At 44.8% G+C, this 20,462-nt stretch overlaps 1 protein-coding gene across 4 annotated transcripts in view; it reads right to left on the minus strand.

Moving 5' to 3' along the window:
- Window positions 1-4,781: 4,781 nt before the first annotated feature.
- Window positions 4,782-20,462, minus strand: part of CSGALNACT2 (chondroitin sulfate N-acetylgalactosaminyltransferase 2) — a 264,875-nt gene continuing 249,194 nt past the window's right edge. For all 4 annotated transcript variants that reach the window (XM_078642940.1, XM_078642941.1, XM_078642943.1 and 1 more), the window contains exon 8: window positions 4,782-7,413. In XM_078642940.1, the coding sequence (XP_078499066.1) occupies window positions 7,121-7,413 (293 nt within the window). In that variant the 3' untranslated portion in view covers window positions 4,782-7,120. The remainder of the gene's footprint in view (window positions 7,414-20,462) is intronic.

A 20,462-nucleotide genomic window follows, 5' to 3' on the forward strand; every position in this document is an offset into this window, starting at 1 on the left:
TTTGCTTGCTGCAGCCTGCACCACAAGGCTCCCAGAAGTGGGATGCTAGATGAGAAAGTCTAGGCTATCCACAGCAAGGCAATGACGCCTGGCAATTAACAGGTTGGCCTGGGCTGGGTTTGACCCTGCCCCTAAACATGAATTGGTAAGAGTCCCACTGAATGGAAGGTGTGGCTCAGAACTAGCCCAGTCAGGCTACAAAACCTCTGTCAAGCATTTTAACTTCCTGGAGTAGGAAGTTGAATAGCAAGAACCTCTGCCACATAACCATAGCAAAGGAGGTGCTGCCTTTTGTCGCAAGCCCTTGGTGGTGGGCGTGGTAATTTAGTCCAGTGTCTGCTGAGGTATCTACACCTCTGGCATCTTGTAGGTCTTCATACCAGGTTTCGTCTAGGTAAATCTGGGCAATCTCATCCTCGGCATCATAGCCATCATTATTAGAGTCTGTGTCGAATAATTCATGGAGAACATGAGCCGTTCCGGAGGTATATGTGCTGGTCAAAATCAGAAGGGTGGTAAAAAGGTTGTGGTGCTGATAAAGGAGCGCTCGGCGTTATACAGCACTATGGGTTGGCAGTCATAGTCCGGAGTCGATGCCACTGTCATTGGCTAATCGTGTTCTGTCTTGTTTTGTGGTGCTGGGGAAAAAAACGGTTCCAAAGTTGGTCTGGAGCCCTAACCTGGTGCAGAGGGTGGGCTTGCCATTGGAATTAGAGTTGGGAGGCCTCACTGTTCCTTGGGGCCCAAAGGAGCCCGAGGGAGCCAGTAATATGCGATAAAACTACAGAGTGGCTTTGCTGAAGTCATTGACTTGCTGCAACTTTGCCAACAGCCCTGGAAATTTGGATTGGCAGAGAACAAGGTTTGGAATCAACTACAAAGTAGAGAAACTTAAGAGCGACCTGGAGGCATGATGATGCCCTTGTACCTTCTCGAGAGGTCAAGAGTGGTTGGACAGGGCCACATTCTGCTTGAACTTCTTGCGCCTATTCTTGGATTCACTTGAGGATTGAATTCAAGAAGATCTGTTGTGGGACCGAGACCTAACTTTAGACCTCCACCAATCTCAGTGTGGGGCCTTTGCCATTAAGGGCTTTGTTTACCGGTGTCGAACGGCCATGATGATACAAGACACAACCACTGCAGGCCCTGGAGCTGTGGCCCAACCCTAGGCACAACAGGCAAACAATACATGGGTCAGTCACAGACATTTGCTTACGCCTTTCCCACAGGATTTGAACCCTGTAGATTTGAGAGGTGACATTCTTTTGCACACTGTAGTTTTCATAGAAGTATTTTAGAATTTGTCTAACCCATTTGTATTACATACAATGAAGGAAAAGTCATGCGATTTCCCATGGTTTCACTGCTGGGAATAGACCATAGTCTGTCTACATAGCACCAAGACGGTTGTATAACACTACACTACAAAAATGCATAACCATCACACTGACTACATGCACAACATGTGGTAATTTGAAAGTTGTGTAATATCTACAAGAAACCAAAATACAGCATCACACAAATACATTTTGAGAAAAGACTATTAGAATGAGCTCCGTTGATCCATCAACCAAAAAAGAACATTCATTGGAAAAGCCAATAAATCTGGTGGTGCCCCCCAGCCTTTTTGTCAATGTTCATTTGTTTTTACATGTTTTTTGTAATGCTTGTTGTTGAAGGAGCTGCCAGGCCGCCAGTACTCTAAAATAAAATGAACTAGCAAAAATATTTTTGCTCTCAAAAACCCCAAATTGTCACAGTATCCTCTGGCACTTAAGGGAACTAACTACTTTGTGTGCAGATGTGCTCCTTGTGAAAGAACAGAATGCTGCAAGTAACAGTGAAGTTAGCTAATGGCCGAAGTGGGGTGACCTACTGTCCCAGGCGGCTTATGTTGTACTGGGAGTCAGAAGAAAAATGTGAATGACGCGTCAACAGACCAGTGGATGAAGGGCCATTTCAAAAAATGGGATTTACCCAAAATGGTCCTGGACCTGGGTGCAATTCGATACAAAATACAATGGTTACCTGTTACAATGGTCCTAGACCTTATTTGGATTAGACACAAATCATTCATCAATCCTATGGTTGTACAATTAAGTTGGTGAACGTCAAGAGCAAATGAATTTATAAAAGTTCACAATACTTAATACCTTTTTTATACATTCAATGTGAAAGGGATGCAACAAACCAAACGAACCGAGTTCACCATACAATTTATTTTATTTCTTAGATGGTGAAACATATATAGTTAAATTGTAATACTCCAAATTCTGTAGACGAGAAAGGTTGTCCCAGAGGGGGAGACGTGCGTAGATAAATAGTGCTTAGTGTGATTTGGTTAATAGGAAAAGTAAAAGGAAAAAATAGGGAAAGGAATATTTTACATATTTTGACACAGCGCAATAGGTTGTCAATCACCTGCCTAGCTAGCCTAGCCAGAATATATGGTGTCAGTTCAAGTTCATATTTGAAGGTTGGGCACGGTACGGGGTACAAACAAAAAAAGGGGGTCTAGGCTTTTGCAAAAAGGTGGGCGTCGACGTTTCGACCCGACTTAGGGCTCAGGGGTAGTTGCAGGCCTCGGCCATGCGGGTCTTCATCAGGACAAGGGGTGTGTGGGGGCGAACAACCTTCAGCAATAGGGGCTTGGTCACCCTTGTGTCGTTAGTATGTGGTCTCAAACTAGCGTGAAATAATAGCACATCATGAGGTGCGTGCTGGAGGGCAATCCCAGTCGGTGATTGCAAGGTATCTCTGATTCAAATAGTTAAATACTCCGTGTGAGAGACCATCATTTCCGGCTTGGTTAACAAATTATGAATGGATCTGCAGCTTCAATAGTTCAGGACTGCGTGCGCTTCCGTCACAGGTAACTGCATAGTATGAGTCCTGAACTCTTGAAGCTGCAGATCCATTTGTAATTTGTTAACCAAGCTGGAAATGATGGTCTCTCACACAGAGCATTTAACTATTTGAATCAGAGATACCCTGCAATCACCGACTGGGATTGCCCTCCAGCACGCACCTCATGATGTGCTTTTATTTCACGCTAGTTTGAGACCACATACTAATGACATAAGGGTGACCAAGCCCCTATTGCTAAAGGATGTTCGCCCCCACACCACCCCTTGTCCTGATGAAGACCCACATAGCCGAGGCCTACAACTACCACTGAGCCCTAAGTCGGGTCGAAACGTCGACGCCCACCTTTTTGCAAAAGCCTAGACCCCCTTTTTCTGTTTGTACCCCGTACCGTGCCCAACCTTCAAATATGAACTTGAACTGACACCATATATTATCGTGGCTAGGCTAGCTAGGCAGGTGATTGACAACCTGTTGCGCTGTGTCAAAATATGTAAAATATTCCTTTCCCTATTTTTTCCTTTTACTTTTCCTATTCACCAAATCACACTAAGCACTATTTATCTACGCACGTCTCCCCCTCTGGGACAACCTTTCTCGTCTACAGAATTTGGAGTATTACAATTTAACTATATATGTTTCACCATCTAAGAAATAAAATAAATTTTATGGTGAACTCGGTTCGTTTGGTTTGTTGCATCCCTTTCCCATTGAACGTATGAAAAAGGTATTAAGTATTGTGAACTTTTATAAATTCAATTGCTCTTGACGTTCTCCAACTTAATTGTACAACGAGATAGGATTGATTAATGATTTGTATTTAATCCAAATAAGGCCTAGGACCATTGTATTCCAGTGGATGAAGGGGGTTAGCAGAAACCCTCTTTAACCTCTACCGCGCTAGCGGGTTTTCCAGCTGTGCGCTGAAATTTGAAAAACGCGCGTTACGTGACAAAGCCAGCTCGTCATGCGCGTAGCGCAGGTAACGCCCATGAAGAGCTGGCTTTGACATCAGCGCTGAAGGGGTTAAGGACAGTATATATTTATAATTTTTGTAAAATCAAATGGTTTTGGCTTACTTCAGACATAAAAAGACTAGATACACAAATAGATCACTGGGAACCTGCAACGCCGTTCTACACAAAGAGCAGGCAAGCCAATAAGTTGCTCTCTGTTCAGGAAACAAGTGCACTAATCAAGGAATCTTTAAAAACCATGCTGGAATATCTGTACCGCCAGAGTCCATTTATTTATACACATTTGGACGTCTCAAATTAAACAGATGTTGCTGTAAGGCATCATTTTCTAACTATGTTAAAAAAATATAAAAAACTGCTAAGCTAAGAATTAGCATGCATGGTAGTGGAAACACACACACTAACCACAATACGATCTAAAATAGACAGCTCTGTATCTAATATAATAAAATGTATTGCTGAAGTAGGATATTGAATGCTACTTTCTTGCAGAAAGTGATTTTATATCTTCCCTATTAACAAATTCGGTTAGGGGTTTAAAGGTTCTTGCAGCATCATGTAAGAGTGGGTGGATTACAGGAGTTGATCTTAGTAAGAGCTGAAGAAAGGGGATTATAGCTAAGGTTGTCACAAATGAGAGAAACCCAAGGCCACCATTTAGGCCGCAAAGACCTTTGAGTGAAGTCCTGTATTAAGTTCTCCCATGGTCAATTGAACTCCGTGCTTGTCAGAAATGTTTGCAGACCAAAGGGAGGGCTCTCACGCTTATGTAAGTGTCTGATACTACCTACAAGTGCAGCGGGAGGTTCTTATTGAGGGAATAAGAGGAGACAATGTGGGACAAAGTAAATCAACTTCTCTGGGGTTTATCTTTGAAACATCAGTCTACTTTCCAAGGACAAACATAAGAAGAAATGAGAGTAATGAAGCCCAGGGTGCTTTTCCAAATATTGTTATTTGACAATATGTTCATCATCTTTAATAGCGTAAGGTATAAATTGGTATTTACAATACTGAGCCCAGGCAGAAAATATAACTGAAATACATTAATGTTTTTGTTCATATGCGTTACCATTCAGTACTTGGTTACTTACATTTAACGCTCATTTTTATTGTAGTCAAAATGCATTTGTTACAGGTTTAGCGGATTAACCAGTCAGGCCACGATGCCAAGGGACATAGGCAAACACAAAAGAAACATACACCTTGCACAGAGCAAAATTACTTAAGAATCTCGTCTTCCCACCGCCGAACGGAAAAATTATGTCTCTTCTTCTCCAACTGGAAATTTCTGCTGTATTATCAAAACATTTCTTCTTCACCAGGACAACAGAGTGTCTGCTTTACAAATACAGAGGAGCCCTACAAATCTCAGCGAGGGTCAAGGCGTCCTTTTTAGGCACCCTTCTGTGGGAAATTTGCTTTTTACATTGTCATCTGAAAATATAAGAATTTGTCTAATTTTTTTCCTTAATTTTTTACATCGCACTAAAGAAACATGGTGAATTTGCTTTTAAACACATACCTTTAAAAAATAACAAGAATGTTTGTGGCACTGGTCAAGTCTTTCTGTGAAGACTCGTCCTCTCTGAACCAGGAAACGACTGCACCGATTCAAGCCAAAAAGAATTCTTGGTCTAGTTTTCTTTAACCACATTTGATGGTCAGCTCGGACTGTTCTTCAAGTGCACAATCTTGTTTTATTTGATATAGCCCATCAAACGGGCTGTAAAAATGCTGTAACCTCACCTCTTCAAATAAAACTCAACTCTGACCTGTTCTCATCAAAACATCACAGCTCCATATTGAAAGGTTTGAAACATGTCTAAATAGCCTGAACACACAGTTCACAAACCAATGCACGTTAAGTACCCAGGCTGCAGTTTGAGAAGAGCCCAAACTGGAAAACCAACTTTTAGGGACCAAATTCTCTATCATATATTGGACACCTGTGTCCACTATCAGCTCAAAATAATATAATATTTAAAGCCAGACCATCACACAATCTACTGTTTGGAGTAAAACGTAGTTTTAGAAGACAACATAAAGCTCTCATTTTAAACCCATGATCATCTGGTTGTAACTGACATATTCTAGCACTGAAAGTTCATGCATACAGTATTTATTTAACTTTAAAGGGCCTGTTCAGATTAAGCAGCAACCACAGTAGAGCTCTGGCTTTAGTTGGTGCTACTAGTGCTACTGATCGGCACACTTCAATAAATGAGTGCTACTAGAACATAGGGCAGAAGCGAGCAAGTCTGTTGCAGAATCTAAATGTTAAAATCCATATGTTTTACAATTGTTTAGCATATTGTCCTGACTTTGCAAATTAAAATAGGCTGGGACTCTGCTGACCTTTCAAATAATGGAGCAAATCTTCAGCATTTATCAATAGCAAGCAATTTGACTCCAGTTACAAGGAACTTCAGCCCCACCGATATCCATTTCAGGTAGACTATGCAGCTGCCAGAAAAGAGCCTTCTGCCGGAAAATACATTTTGTCCTCTGTCTGCTTGTGGGAGCCCTCGGTGCAAAGCTGGAAACTAACAACCCAAGAAACTGGAAGGACCTCCCTTAAATGCTTACAATACCAAGAAAAGCATGAAAAGGTGTGGATATGTGGAGACCCTGTTTTGCCAGATGCAACGGTCTTTTATGCTACAGTACAAGAGACCTGCTATAACATCATATGTGAGACAGCCATGAAAAGTTTGTGTACTTCAAATACCTATGCACTTTTATATTCTATCTAAAAATGCAGTTATGAGCGTCCAAAAGTTCAACTAAAAACCAAATATATGCACAGAAAGCCAAAACTCAGGCGCTACACCTTCCCAAGATACAGTAGTTTATTACTCATTTGCCGCCCTAGTGTTGCAAAGTGAGCCACTACAATCTTGCAGGCATTGCAACAAAGCAGTGACCAACTGGCAAAAAAACAGAAATAATTATTACTGGCAAAATTAAAAATTTAAATATATATTTTTTTAATTTAAAAATCTGATTTCTCATCAAAAGTAAATTGCGGTTTCCTGAATTTTTCATGGGGTAATTTTTTTCTTTTCCCTGAATTACTCCCCAACCACCATTTTACATCAAAGTCATATGGTTGAGCTGGAAGCCATGACAGCAATGAGGGCAAAGCATTGCATGGAAGATTCGTGATGCCCTGAAAAAATGTCAAGGCAACTGTTGCAAGTCTGAAGAGGTTGGCTGGGAAGCCTTTTGTTGGACTTTATGGTGTTTGTTTCAATGAAGAAAGGTTGCACTTCTCAGCGGTCAGTATGGCTGTTAGTCCTGTAAGCTTGCTTATGAAGGTGGGCTTCAATCTCCTCTCGGAAAACCAACATACCAAGGTGCGAGTGCGAGGCTTCGTTCATTGCCTTAGAGTGGATGCACATGCGGTACTGCTCAGGAGTCAACTCATCAGCACAATGCTTCTCATGCCACAAGTGGAAGAGGCTGCGCACTGGTGTCCGGATCACCATGAGTTCCCCGCGCAAATACTTCCTGTACAGGTGGACGTCCTCGCCGCCCCAGCCTTTAACTTCCAGGTCAAATCCTCCTGAAGAATGAAGGGATGATCAAGAACATGTATTGCAGTTAATTATGTATACATATCAATTGTAGTCAATTGACTAGAATCACAGTGGTAGTATTTAAAATGAAAAGGTAATGTTTAACTAAACTAATGCAAACTTTATGTAACCTTTAAAAAGGGCGAACATTATAAGCAATGAAATCCAGGGGAAAATGATTTTAAAACGTGGCAGTGTAAAAGGACCATAGATAAATATTTAGATAGGGCTATAATGCAGTTCCCTTTCCTAAACAAACAATAATCGCAGGTTACACATGACCTGTAAACTAGAATATGGCTTTTTACCCTCGCAGGCTTGTCCAGTTTTATCAAACCATCTTCCTCCAATCACACATCAGACCGCATCGTTCCTCAGCCAGTGTTTTTTTGTTACTTAGAAATAATTATCTAATCAAGTCCCTGAATGAAACCTTCACCTGCCCATTTATTTATTTTATTTTAAACATTTATAAAGCGCTTGACTCACCCCAATGGGGTATCTCCGCGCTGAGGACAAAAGCGGTACAACACAACGGGGGAAATGGCGCTAGAAAAGATGAGTCTTAAGCTTTTTACTAAAGGCCAAATAGTTGGTATTCAGGCGAAGATCTAAAGGCAGTTGGTTCCATAACGTGGGGGCAATGTAAGTGAAGGATTTACCTCCTAATCTGGATTGCCTGATACGAGGAACTACAAGTAGGCCTTTTCCTTCTGAACGCAGTGTGCGAGATGGAATGTGTTTGATTAACTTTTCGACCAAATAGATAGGAGCCATCTGATTAAGGCTCTTAAACACAAGGCAGCACACTTTGAAGTGGATTCTCTTTCGAATAGGAAGCCAATGTAAATTGAAGAGTAGGGGAAGAGATGGAGTCCGCCTGGGAGCACTAGTCACCAAACGGGCAGCCGTATTTTGCACCACCTGCAAACTTTGTATATCAGAGTCTTTAGCCGAGATCAGCAAAGCATTGCTATAATCCAAGCGACTAAGAACTAGAGCATGGATTAATGTTTTCCGAGTATTAATAGGAAGAAAATGAAAAATCTTGCGGAGCAAGCTCAACGCATAGAAGCAGGATTTTTTAGTAGCTGCTATATTATCTTCCAGATTAAGGTCTCTATTTACTAAGACCCCTAGGTTTTTAACCACAGTCTTTGAAATAGGAGCTGTGCCTAGTTCTTCTGGCCACCAACTAGGGGACCAGATGTTAACAGCATCCTTGAAGAGCATGATTTCTATTTTCCCTGCATTTAACTGTAGGGAATTACTCTTCATCCAGGAGGAGATCGTTTTCATGCCTTCCAAAAACATGTTCTGGATGTTGGGGGTGTATTTATTGTAAGTAAAAATCGATTGCGTGTCGTCCGCATAGGAAATTGGGGAGAACCCAATTTTCCTAAGAAGTGCTGCCAAAGGGCCACATACACATTGAATAAAGACAGGCTGAGGCATGAGCCCTGAGGCACCCCTTTCGTGACACGGCTGATCTTAGATTTAAAAGAGCCTAGGTTCACTGTTTGTGTTCTGTCTGTCAGGAAGTCTATTATCCAGCTCAAAGCAGTGTCCTGGACACCTATAGAGCGTAGTCTTTCCAATAATATTAGGTGAGAAATAGTGTTGAATGTTCAAAGTCCATCAAAATTAATCTCCAGTTAACCACAATGCTGTGCTTCGCCTGCTTCCTAAAGTGGTGTATTTTGTATAACCACCTTTATTCGTTTGAACTGTACAATTTCTTCTACTTTTTTTTTTTATTCAAGTGGCTTCACAGATATATTTTTCTGGGGCCTGCTGGATCGCCAGAATACGAATTTGCTATCGAGCAGCTGAAAGATGTTCGCTACAGTATCCTGATGAACAAGTTACTTACCTTTGGTAACGCTTTTTCTGGTAGATACAATATCTGCCTGTGGATTCCTCACCTTGTGAATATCCCCTTGCGTCAGCAACATTCGGAAATTCTTTTGTAGCCTCGCGCCGACGTGGACTCGGACGTCAGAGACACGACATCGCTCGCGACTCCGCTGACGTCACCGACGCCTACAATAGGCCCACGCCGGCGTGATGACATCAGTTCCGCCCTTTTTTCCGTGCCATCGAGGCACACGGACGGACCAATGACAGTAGAAAGGCATACAGTATACACAGTATACAATAGAAATGGCAAAACACACAGTGTAAAGCAAATGCAGGAAAGCAAATGAAACATTTCCCTGACAACAACATATATACACATTAAATTACAATACCTCTGGTAAAGAAGAGTGGACAACGGGGAGGCGGGTGGGCATGTGAGGAATCCACAGGCAGATATTGTATCTACCAGAAAAAGCGTTACCGAAGGTAAGTAACTTGTTCTTCTGATAGATACATCTGCCGTGTGGATTCCTCACCTTGTGAATAGAGTCCCACAGCAGTCCCCACTCCAGGAGGAGGGTGTCCACTCTTCTAAACCAGGAAATCCTGGAGGACAGAGCGCGCAAAGTGACCGTCCCTCCTCACCTCGGAATCCAAGCAGTAATGCTTCGCGAAAGTGTGGAGGGAAGACCAAGTTGCCGCTCTACAAATATCCTCTACAGGAACACCTCTGGCCAATGCAGAGGTTGAAGACTTAGCTCTTGTAGAATGAGCCCTTATACCCTCTGGTGGTTCCTTACCGGCCAAAGAGTAGCAGATCTTAATGCAGAGGACGATCCATCTTGACAAGGTTCTTTTATGGACCGCTCTCCCTTTCTTGCAGCCAGCAAAACCAATGAAGAGCTGGTCTTCCAAACGAAAGTCCTTGGATCTGTCCAAGTAAAAAGACACCGCCCTCTTAGGGTCCAGACGGTGCAGTCTCTCTTCCTCCTTAGAAGGGTGAGGGGGAGGATAGAAGGTAGGTAGGGTAATGGACTGTCCTAAATGGAAAGGAGTTACCACCTTAGGCAGAAAAGCAGCCCTGGTCCTAAGAACCATTCGATCAGCATGAATGGTCAAGAAAGGGGGCTTGAAACTAAGAGCTTGAAGCTCAGTTACCCTCCTTGCCGAGGTTATTGCAACAAGGAAGACTGTCTTAAGAGTAAGAAGCCTCATGGGACATTTGTGAAGAGGCTCAAAGGGAGCACCCATCAAAAAAGACAATACAAGATTTAAGACCCACTGGGGCACAATAAAAGGAGAAGGAGGGAACTTATTTGTGAGACCCTTTAAGAACCTTAAAACCACAGGAGACTTGAAAAGAGATGGCTGGTCAGGCAAGCAGAGAAAAGCAGACAGCGCAGAAAGATAACCCTTCACTGTGGCAACCGCAAGTCCCTGTTGCGCCAGAAAAAGAGCAAACTGGAGAACATCAGACAAATGGGCTCTCACAGGGTCAATAGACTTTTCACCACACCACGCGACAAATTTTGACCATCTATAAGAATAGATAGACTTAGTGGAGTCACGCCTGGTGGATAAAATGACATCCACAACGTCAGGCGGGAGGGAAAAGGAATTCAGGTTGCCCCGTTCAATCTCCAGGCATGAAGGTGTAATGACTGGAGGTGGGGGTGTAGAACCTGCCCCTCCATCTGAGAGAGGAGGTCTGCCCGGAGAGGGAGACGGAGCGGCGGGTGAGAGGGGAGGTGGAGAAGATCTGTATACCACACCCTTCTTGGCCAATCCGGGGCGACCAATAGGACTTGGGCCCGGTCTTGGCGAATCTTCCTCAGAACCCGAGGAATCAAAGGTATGGGAGGAAACGCGTAAAGGAGTTGATTTCCCCAACTCGACTGAAACGCGTCCCCCAAGGCTCCTTGCATCGGATACTGGAGACTGCAGAACGACAGGCAGTGAGCATTCTCGCGAGTGGCGAACAGGTCCACCCGAGGAGTCCCCCACATCTGAAAGATGTTGTGAACCACCTCCGGGTGAAGCCTCCACTCGTGGTCGGCAGAGAACTGCCGACAGACTGTCTGCACGAACGTTCAGAACCCCGGCCAGATGATTTGCCATCAGACAAATCTGATGGTCCTGAACCCAGGACCAGAGACGCAGAGCCTCTCTGCAGAGACACTGCGACCCTATTCCTCCCTGCTTGTTGATGTACCACATCGCGGTCGTGTTGTCCGTCAGGACTTGGATCGACCGACCGCGAAGGGAAGGGAGGAAAGCCTTGAGCGCCAAACGTATCGCCCGCAATTCTTAGAAGGTTGATGTGAAGCAACCTTTCCTCTGGAGACCAAAGGCCCTTGACCTCCAGATCCCCCAGATGAGCACCCCACCCTAGAGTGGATGCATCCGTTATCACTGTGGCCACCGATGGAGGCAGCTGAAAAGGCTTCCCCTGAGACAGGTTGCCTTCCACGCCCCACCAAGACAGATCCGCCGCAGCTTCTCTGGAGATCCTCACTGACTCCCTGCAGATCTCCGTTGTGCTGATACCACTGCCTGCAGAGGCACCACTGGAGTGCACTCATGTGCCAGCGTGCATGGTTGACCAACAGAATGCAAGAAGCCATCAGACCGAGCAGGCGAAGGACCTTCAGGACTGGAACGACCGCTCCATTGAAAAATAAAGGAATCATTTCCAGTATGTCGCGAATCCTTTGAGGAGGAGGGAATGCACGACATACAGTTGTGTCCAGTACAGCACCTATGAACAGGTTGCGCTGGGAGGGCACCAGGTGAGATTTGGGTACATTTATCGAAAAACCCAACCTGTACAACAACTGGGTTGTCTCCTGCAGATGATGGAAGCACTCTCTGACGACTTCGCTTTGATCAGCCAGTCGTCCAGATACGGGAATACAGGAATCCCTGATCTTCTGAGATGCGCCGCCACCACTGCCATCACCTTGGTGAAGACTCGAGGCGCAGTAGTAAGCCCAAACGGAAGGACCACAAACTGATAGTGCTGCGATCCCACCGTAAAACGGAGATACTTCTTGGGCGACTTCTGGATTGGGATGTGAAAGTACGCATCCTGTAAGTCGAGCGACACCATCCAGTCTTCTTCCAGCAGAGCCTGAAGAACCTGAGCAAGGGTGAGCATCTTGAATTTTTCCTGCTTCAGATAAAAATTCAAGATCCTGAGATCCAGGATTGGACGAAGCCTGCCATCCTTCTTGGGAATCAGGAAATACCGGGAGTAGCATGCGGTTCATGGTCCAGGAGGTCTGTAGGCGAGGCTCGTTCTGGGCTTAGTCTGGATCTGGAAATGGAGATGCTCGGTGGGGGACGAGGAGTTGATCCTGCTGGAAGTAGTGAGTCGGAGAGAGTTCTACGATAGCGTGTCCTCCTCCCGGGTGGTTGAGGCGGTCCTTCCTCTGGATCCTGTATTCGTCTGGGATGTCGGCAGTTATGTTGGGGGCGGAGGTGGCATTGGTCAAGGTTTCAGTGAGGACGACGTCGTCTGCAGACAGGGTGTTGAGGAGGTCCAGATTTCCACTGCGTGTCGGTGCAAGGAGGGTACGTTGAGGAGGATGTAGCTCAGGGGTTTGGGTGCGCTGGCATCCGGAGGGTGGGCGGTGGGTGTCCGGAGGTGGGTGAAGGTGTGAGGGCAGTGTCAGCAGGAGAACTGGCCGTTGGTGGTGTTCGCGTTCAATAGCTAGCAGCTGTTGTTTCTTCCGGGGCTGAGTGTGTGGAACGCAGCTGAGTCATAGTGGAGGGGAGTTGAAGTGTACATGGTAGGAAAACATACTAAACTCTTCCTGAACCAGAGGGAGGGGAGGAAGATGACCAGAAAGAGATGGATGTTTACAGTAGAACACTTCTAAAATTGGAAAAGCATTTTGGAGACAAAGTAAATGCAGTATTAGAACCGCATGCAGTTTTCAGTCATGTGCAAGGTAAACAGGAATCCATTAGTTACTATGTTGAAGCATTAAGAGGGTTAACGAAGTTATGCAATTGTGGAAACCTAACAGATTCTTTAATAAGAGATCAGTTAGTAAGATGCACTAACAATTCCCGCATACAAGAAAAGTTATTGGCAACAAATCCAGCACTAAGAGATGCAATTAATATAGCTCAGTCAGTAGAACAGACAGCTAACTGCATTAGGGAAATGAAAATGCCTAGTGAAGGGGTAGCTAGTGTACAAGAGAACAGGTCAGAAAATGAAGTATGTATAGCAAAGAACAAGGTTAGGACTACGAGTTAAGGTACGAAAGATGAAAAACTGAAATGTTTCAGATGTGGGAGCAGTAACCACCTAATTCAGTTTCCTGCCTGAAATATAACTTGTAGTAGGTGCAAAAGAAGGGGATATTTTGCAAGAGTCTTTAGGGATGGAGAGAGTACTAAAATAAACATAATTACAAGTAATCAACCTAGTGAGAAAAAGTATGCATTCTAAATAGAAGATAGTGAAGATAATTAGATAAATAACTATACTAAGTGCACAGCATTTCTAAATAACAACCCACTACTTAGGTTTGCAGATTCATGTTCTTTCACTTTGTTAAATCTACATGATTATTAGAAGATATCAAGGAACAAGAATTTGACCTTAGTAAAACCTGACATTTCACCAGAGGGATACACAAAGGAACCTATACCTCTGGTGGGAATGTTAAAAATGCATGAAGGGTTCAAAGATAGATTCACAGTTGGTAAAATGTTTGTGGTAGAAGCGGGTACAAGTTTATTAAGATGGCCACATCAAAAAGAATTGGGACTATTTATTGATCCTATTAAGGAACAAGTACTCCTAGTTAATAGATTGATTGGTGAATTGGATACTTGTGAGGAATATCCCACCTTGTTTTCAGACAAGCATAGTCAGCTACATGACTTTCAACATAAAATTACATTAGGAGAAGGAGCCAAACCTGTAGTACATCGGCTATGTCCGGTTCCACACATGTTGAGGGAACCTTTGGAGAAAAAATTGAACAGACTTTGTGAAATGGGAATAATGCAACCTGTATAAGCTTTACAATGGTAATCTCCCGTAATCATCGCATTGAAGGCAAATGGGGAAGGCATTAGTTTATGTATGGATTTGCCTAGCCCAAACGAAAATATATGGTTGTAAAGATATCCTCTTCCACACAAAAATAAAATGTTGGGCACTATAGGCGATACTAAATACTTCAGCGTTATTGACTTATCTATGGCTTACCATCAAGTGGATCGCCATCCAGAATCCAGACTCCTAACAGTGTTTATTACACCTATGGGAGCATTTATGTTTTTTAAGGATGCTGTTTGGACTTGAATCTGCTGCAGCAGTATTTCAGGTATATAACTGCAGCAGATCTTAAAAGGAGTGACTAACACTTAATGATTTCAAGCCGCTCGCAGCAGGACTCTTGGTGTTCGTTTGTTTCCCGAACTGGTGCTGGATTATCCCCGTGCTGTTTTCCCCGTCGTGGCTGTCTGGAGGTTGTAATTCTGTGGAGGACCCTGACCACTAGGACCCACAGCGGGAGTCCGGGACTGCGAGGACCAGCATTCCCTGCAACACCCACAGCTGGTGCCTCTTCCCGGGCGTGCCCCGCCTCCTTTTGTGTACTTAATTGACGTTCTCACCGCGCATCGCGGGACGCGCGCGGGACTTAGCCCGGGGCTAAGCCCGGGCAAAGGGCGGGCCCGTTGTAGCCCGTTAGAGACCATGTAAGGCCGGACCACCCCTCTAACTTCTGACTCCAAGATAGGACTAAAACTAGGTGCACGTATTATACTATATTTCTTTGGTTGCCATTTGGGCATATTCTTTATAGTCTATTGTCAGTTATTGACACTTGATAACTATGTGCACAAGAGGGTCTAGAAGCAAAACGGCAGCGAGGGTACCAGAAATAGGCACTCTGGATAATTTTATCATAAGGGCTAACTCCTTCATAGAGCAAGAAATTTCATCGATGGAGCGCAGAGTGTCACAAGACCTTGCCCTTGCAAAAAGATCTTCTATGGGCCACTTTGCTACAGCCAAAACCCCCGAACAACCAAAGGGTTTGGTCCCTCTAGAAACCCCGTAATAACTAATGCGGATATACATGTCCACAGACAGAGTCTGCCCGGTACGGTAGACCTATCAGTGTCCCATCTGTCACTAGATTCAAAACTAAGTGTAGACCTAGAAAAAACCCCGGATTTAGCCGCTATCACCTCACTCGTTGACTTGAGTGAAGGGCAAGAGGGAGGGAGGGAGCCATCCCCAAAAAACTCAAGCCAAAAAAAGTAAGGGAGAGGGGTAAACAATCGAGAAAGGCTTCTGGGGCTCTTGTTCCAAACCGGACTACAGACCTTGATCCCCCTTGTAATGTCCCCACAAATGGGGCATCGTGTAGTGTGAATGCAGAGGCCTCGGATATTCTAGATAGGATTAGTGTTAGGGATGATGAGGTTAACATTTCACTCCTACCTAGGATAGCTGAACTTTTTAAACTTTACCTCACCCCTATTGAGATAAGATTAGCCCACATTGAAAAACAGATAGCTGATTTGTGTGCTGTCCCAAAAAAACTAAACCCGCAGGGGACTCACAAAACAGGGGGAACTAAACTAAATATAGATAAATCCACTGATCCTGTCATTAAAAAACCATCAGCACCAGTGATTAACCCAAAACCCAAGTCTGCTTTAGCCCCCGCGAAGATAACTGCATCAAAAACTAAAACCTGTGTCCCCCCCCCCGAGAGGGGCATATTCCATCTAGGGAACACACGACGTAGCCAAAATAAGAATAATAATGACGGAGGATCACTTAGGAGACGAGCGATGAACTTGCCCCCTGAGGCAAGTCCCTATGTGGTGGTCATGACAGGGGTCCCAGAACTGGGTGAGGCCGATGAGGAAGCCAATTGGTCTTTAAAAAAAACAAAGTCCAACATTGGCTTAACATAAATCGGCCCCTACCATCTAACCGAACAAGTAAGATTCTGACGGTACGTAGGGTAACATGGGTGGGTCATGAGAGGAAATCAGTCCAGGGTGATTGCATCCTGGTTAATTTTGCGGACCCTCATACAGCTGATCATGTATGTACATGGAACACACAGGATAGATATGAGGGGATTGCAACTAGACGCCTTTCCTTCTTTTATCCCCCCAGGAGTGGACCGATACGTGACTGGAACAATGATAGTGATTGGCATACAGTAGGGCGTCGCGCATGGGGTGGAGACTGGGGGATTTGGGGGGCACAGGGCTTTAGAGACCAAGCATATAGGGACAACTGGGGTGGCTTCTCGACTGTCAATAGATTCAGTTGCCTAGAGATGGTCGACTGACAGCTAAATCCTACAAGCTTATCAGAGGGTGAGAGGATGGATCTTGTAGCCCCAAGGGGGGGGGGTGGTAAATGGGCACTGTGAGCGGTCCACTAGCGTCGGACCGCTTACGGGCATTCCCGGTCAACCAAGAAATCTTCCCCTAATACCAACAAGAGGAGTCCCATCCCTTGTGACCGGAATTGTCTCCAGGCCACTCTGGATTTAGCGGATCCAGCTGTAAATGGGCCAAACAACTGTTCCAATGTAGACTTGCGTGATAGGGGTCACATCTCCATTGTTTCCTGGAATTTGGCGGGTCTGGTTAAAAAACTTGACTCCCGGATTGGGGGGCATTCATAGATTTACAGGACGTCTGCCTCTTCAGGAGACATGGGCTAGAGAAGACCATTGGCGTGTAGGGTTTGATACATTTTCAATCTGGGCGAACTGGAAGGGGAAGGGACGCCCGTCTGGTGGACTACTCATCTGGGTGGCCTCCCATCTGGGCTGTAAAGCGAGGGCTCTCGTAACTAATTCTCCAGATGTCCAATGTGTACTCCTGGAATGGCCCAATGCCGTAAAATTGGCACTGATCAATGTTTATTCAAGACCAGTGGGCATAGCAAAAGTTTCTAGCACCATTGAGGAACTAGTATTGTTTCTGAGCACCATCCCCCAAGGTACCCCGTACCTGGTTGGGGGAGACTTCAATTGCCAATTTGAGCCTCTCCCACTATTTCTAGAAGGTGCAACCATTGAGGAGGATGATCAATGGGGAATTCCTAAACTGGCTGGCCCGCCAGTGAAGTCTTGGTCACCACTAGCGACACAAATTATGTGCCTGACCGTAGCAAATTCTTTAAGGGCCTGTAATGGCCGGGTAAGTGGAGATATCCCTCCCAAATGAACCTTTAACAAACTGGGGCACAATTCCCGCCTGGATTATATACTTGTGGAAATGTCTGAATGGGCCAGAGTTGTAGATTTTAATGTAATTCCGCGAGATGACAGCGACCATAACGCACTGATTCTAAAGATTTCGGTCCCGGGTGTTACTTTTTCTATGCAGGGGGGTGATGACCTCACGGACTAGAGTATGATTTTATCTAGTAACCGGCACAGAGTTCGATGGCCCAAAATTATAGGAAACCCCAAGGATATTCAGAGGCTGTATGCAAAGACTGTTCCAGTCTTGCAAAAAGTTGATAACCTCATCCACCAACTCCCGTCTGAGGAGAGCCATAGAGAACTTGGTGCAATTCATCTGGAGTTGTGTAGCACCTTAGCTGAGGTGCAGAACCCTGTGCAGAGGGTAAAGAAAGGGAAGGGGACGCGTGCCTCGTGGTATAACGCCGCCTGCAGGAAGGCTAAAGCAGACTTACTAGAGGCCATGAAGCAACATGATAATATTTCACTGGTTAGAGCTAAGAGGAAGGAGTATAAATACCTTATTTGTAATGCCAAGATTGAATGGGATAATGACAACTGGACAGATATGACGAACGCTCTCAAGTTCCGAGACGCCCGGAAATTCTGGCAGATTGTAAAAAAATGGCTCGGCCGATCCAACTTCGGCAGTAGAGGCTAATATTGCACCTAGTGCATGGGAGGATCACTTTAGATCTTTGTATGTCCAAGCCAACATAGATCTCTCTGGGGACCAAGAAGACATGGTGGCAGGCCTGACCCCTACGCCATTTCTGGAAACGGATAAATTCACCTTGGCAGAAGTTGGGGCAGCTATTGCCAGACTTGCTGCAGAAAAGCCCCAGGGTTGGACAAACTCCCTGGTGACTTATTTAAAAATGAACCCACTGTCTGGGTTCCCTACCTACAGGTCCTATTTAATGCAATTCTAGGAGGGATGCCGGTGCCTATTACTTGGCTGGGGGCGGAGATTGTTCCCATCTTTAAGAGGGGTTCACCCCTGCTCCCAGTCAACTATAGGCCCATCAGCTTAATTGACGTTCCCCAAAAGATTTTTGCTAGGCTGATCTTGGATCGCCTATAAGAATGGATGCTAGACCACTCAGTCCTGAGCCCTTATCAAGCCGGGTTCAGGAAGAAACAAGTTACTTACCTGTAACTTTAGTTCTCCAGTATTGGTAACTTTCATAGATTCCCATTGCTTGTATCATTCCCCGTCGTCGGACTGGGAGCCTCGGTAATAATAAATATATATATATATATAAATATATACTAGGGTAAATACACCCTAATAGGTGTAAAAAGTAAAAAATTAGGCCTAGGCCTCATTATATTTTGTAGCCTATAGGTGTCCTTATGTAAAAAGACCCAAACTCACATTAGCAACCAATCAGATTAGCCTCACCCTGTGGAACCTTCCTGAGAAAGCTCAGAGCCTCAGATTTTCGTAGCCGTTGCTTTGCCACATAATCACCTAGCCCAGAAGTGAGCTTTCCCAGGGGAGGCGGGTGGGCGCATGGGAATCTATGAAAGTTACCAATACTGGAGAACTAAAGTTACAGGTAAGTAACTTGTTTCTTACTCCAGTATTGGAACTTTCATAGATTCCCATTGCTTGTATCAGAGTAGATAGCAGTTAGCATACCTCAAACATTTCGTGCATAGTTATAGAACCATTATAAACCAATGATATCATACATCATAACTATAAATCAGTAACCATAGCATAATAAACGAAATGTTTGAAAAAACAGGAGGAGGGAAGAAAGGAAAGCTCACCTCTTACTGGAAGAGATTTCTCAGGACTGCTTGTCCAACAGCTGAATCCCCCTGTGCAGCCGCCTCCAGACAGTAGTGTCTCGTGAATGAGTGAGTACTGCTCCAGGTGGCCGCTCTGCAAATATCCTTTATCGATACTCCAGCAAACAGCGCTGTTGACGATGAGATCGATCTTGTGGAGTGCGCCTTCACCTGTCCTTCCAACGGCTTGCCTGCCGCCTGGTGGCAGAAACGGATCGCACTCGATATCCATCTGGAAATTCCCTGCTTTGACAAAGGAAATCCTTTTCTTGGGGCTCCGAAAGCCACAAACAACTGGGGCGTCTTCCGAAATCCAGCTGTGCGTTGCAGATAAAATTTCAAACATCTCTGAACGTCCAGAGAATGAAGTGTCCTCTCAGCCTGAGTTGAAGGCCGAGGAAAAAAAGAATTCAGAACCACCGGTTCATTAAGATGAAAGTCTGTCGGTACCTTCGGAATGAACTTGGGGTTCATTCGTAGGATCAATGTATCATTCTTGAACTGCAAGAAAGGTTCTTTGATAGTTAAAGCCTGAAGTTCTCCTACTCTCCTTGCAGATGTGAGTGCCAGAAGAAGCGCCACTTTCCATGATAGGAACTGCAGGTCAGCTCTATGTATTGGCTCAAATGGCGATCTCATCAGTTGAGCCAGGACCACATTCAAGTGCCAAACCGGAGGTGGGGGCCGAACTGGCGGAAAAACTCTAAACAGTCCTTTCAGGAATTGCTTTATTATCCTTGCTGACAGTAGAGAAGGGCCCGATCTTGTTCTTCTATACCTGGAAATAGCTGCCAAGTGGACCTTGATGGAAGCATGAGCCAGACCTGCCTGTGCCAAAGATGGAATGTAAGGCAAGAGTTGATGCGGAGCTGATGAGAATGGATGCACTCCTTCTCTCTGGCACCATAAATAGAACCTCTTCCATTTCGCTCTATATGTCTTATTAGTGCTAGGAGCTCGTGCCTGTGCCAAGATGTTCCTGCATTCTACTGAAATGTCTAAATCCTTAAACTCTCTGTATTCAGGAGCCAAGCTGTCAACTGAAGCGAGCTCGGGTTCGGGTGGAGAACCTGGCCGTTGTACATTGCTAAAAGGGTCTGGTTGGGGTGCAGATGAATGGGCCG

The sequence above is a fragment of the Lissotriton helveticus genome, chromosome 5_1 (assembly GCF_964261635.1).
Source record: "Lissotriton helveticus chromosome 5_1, aLisHel1.1, whole genome shotgun sequence".
NCBI lineage: Eukaryota > Metazoa > Chordata > Amphibia > Caudata > Salamandridae > Lissotriton > Lissotriton helveticus.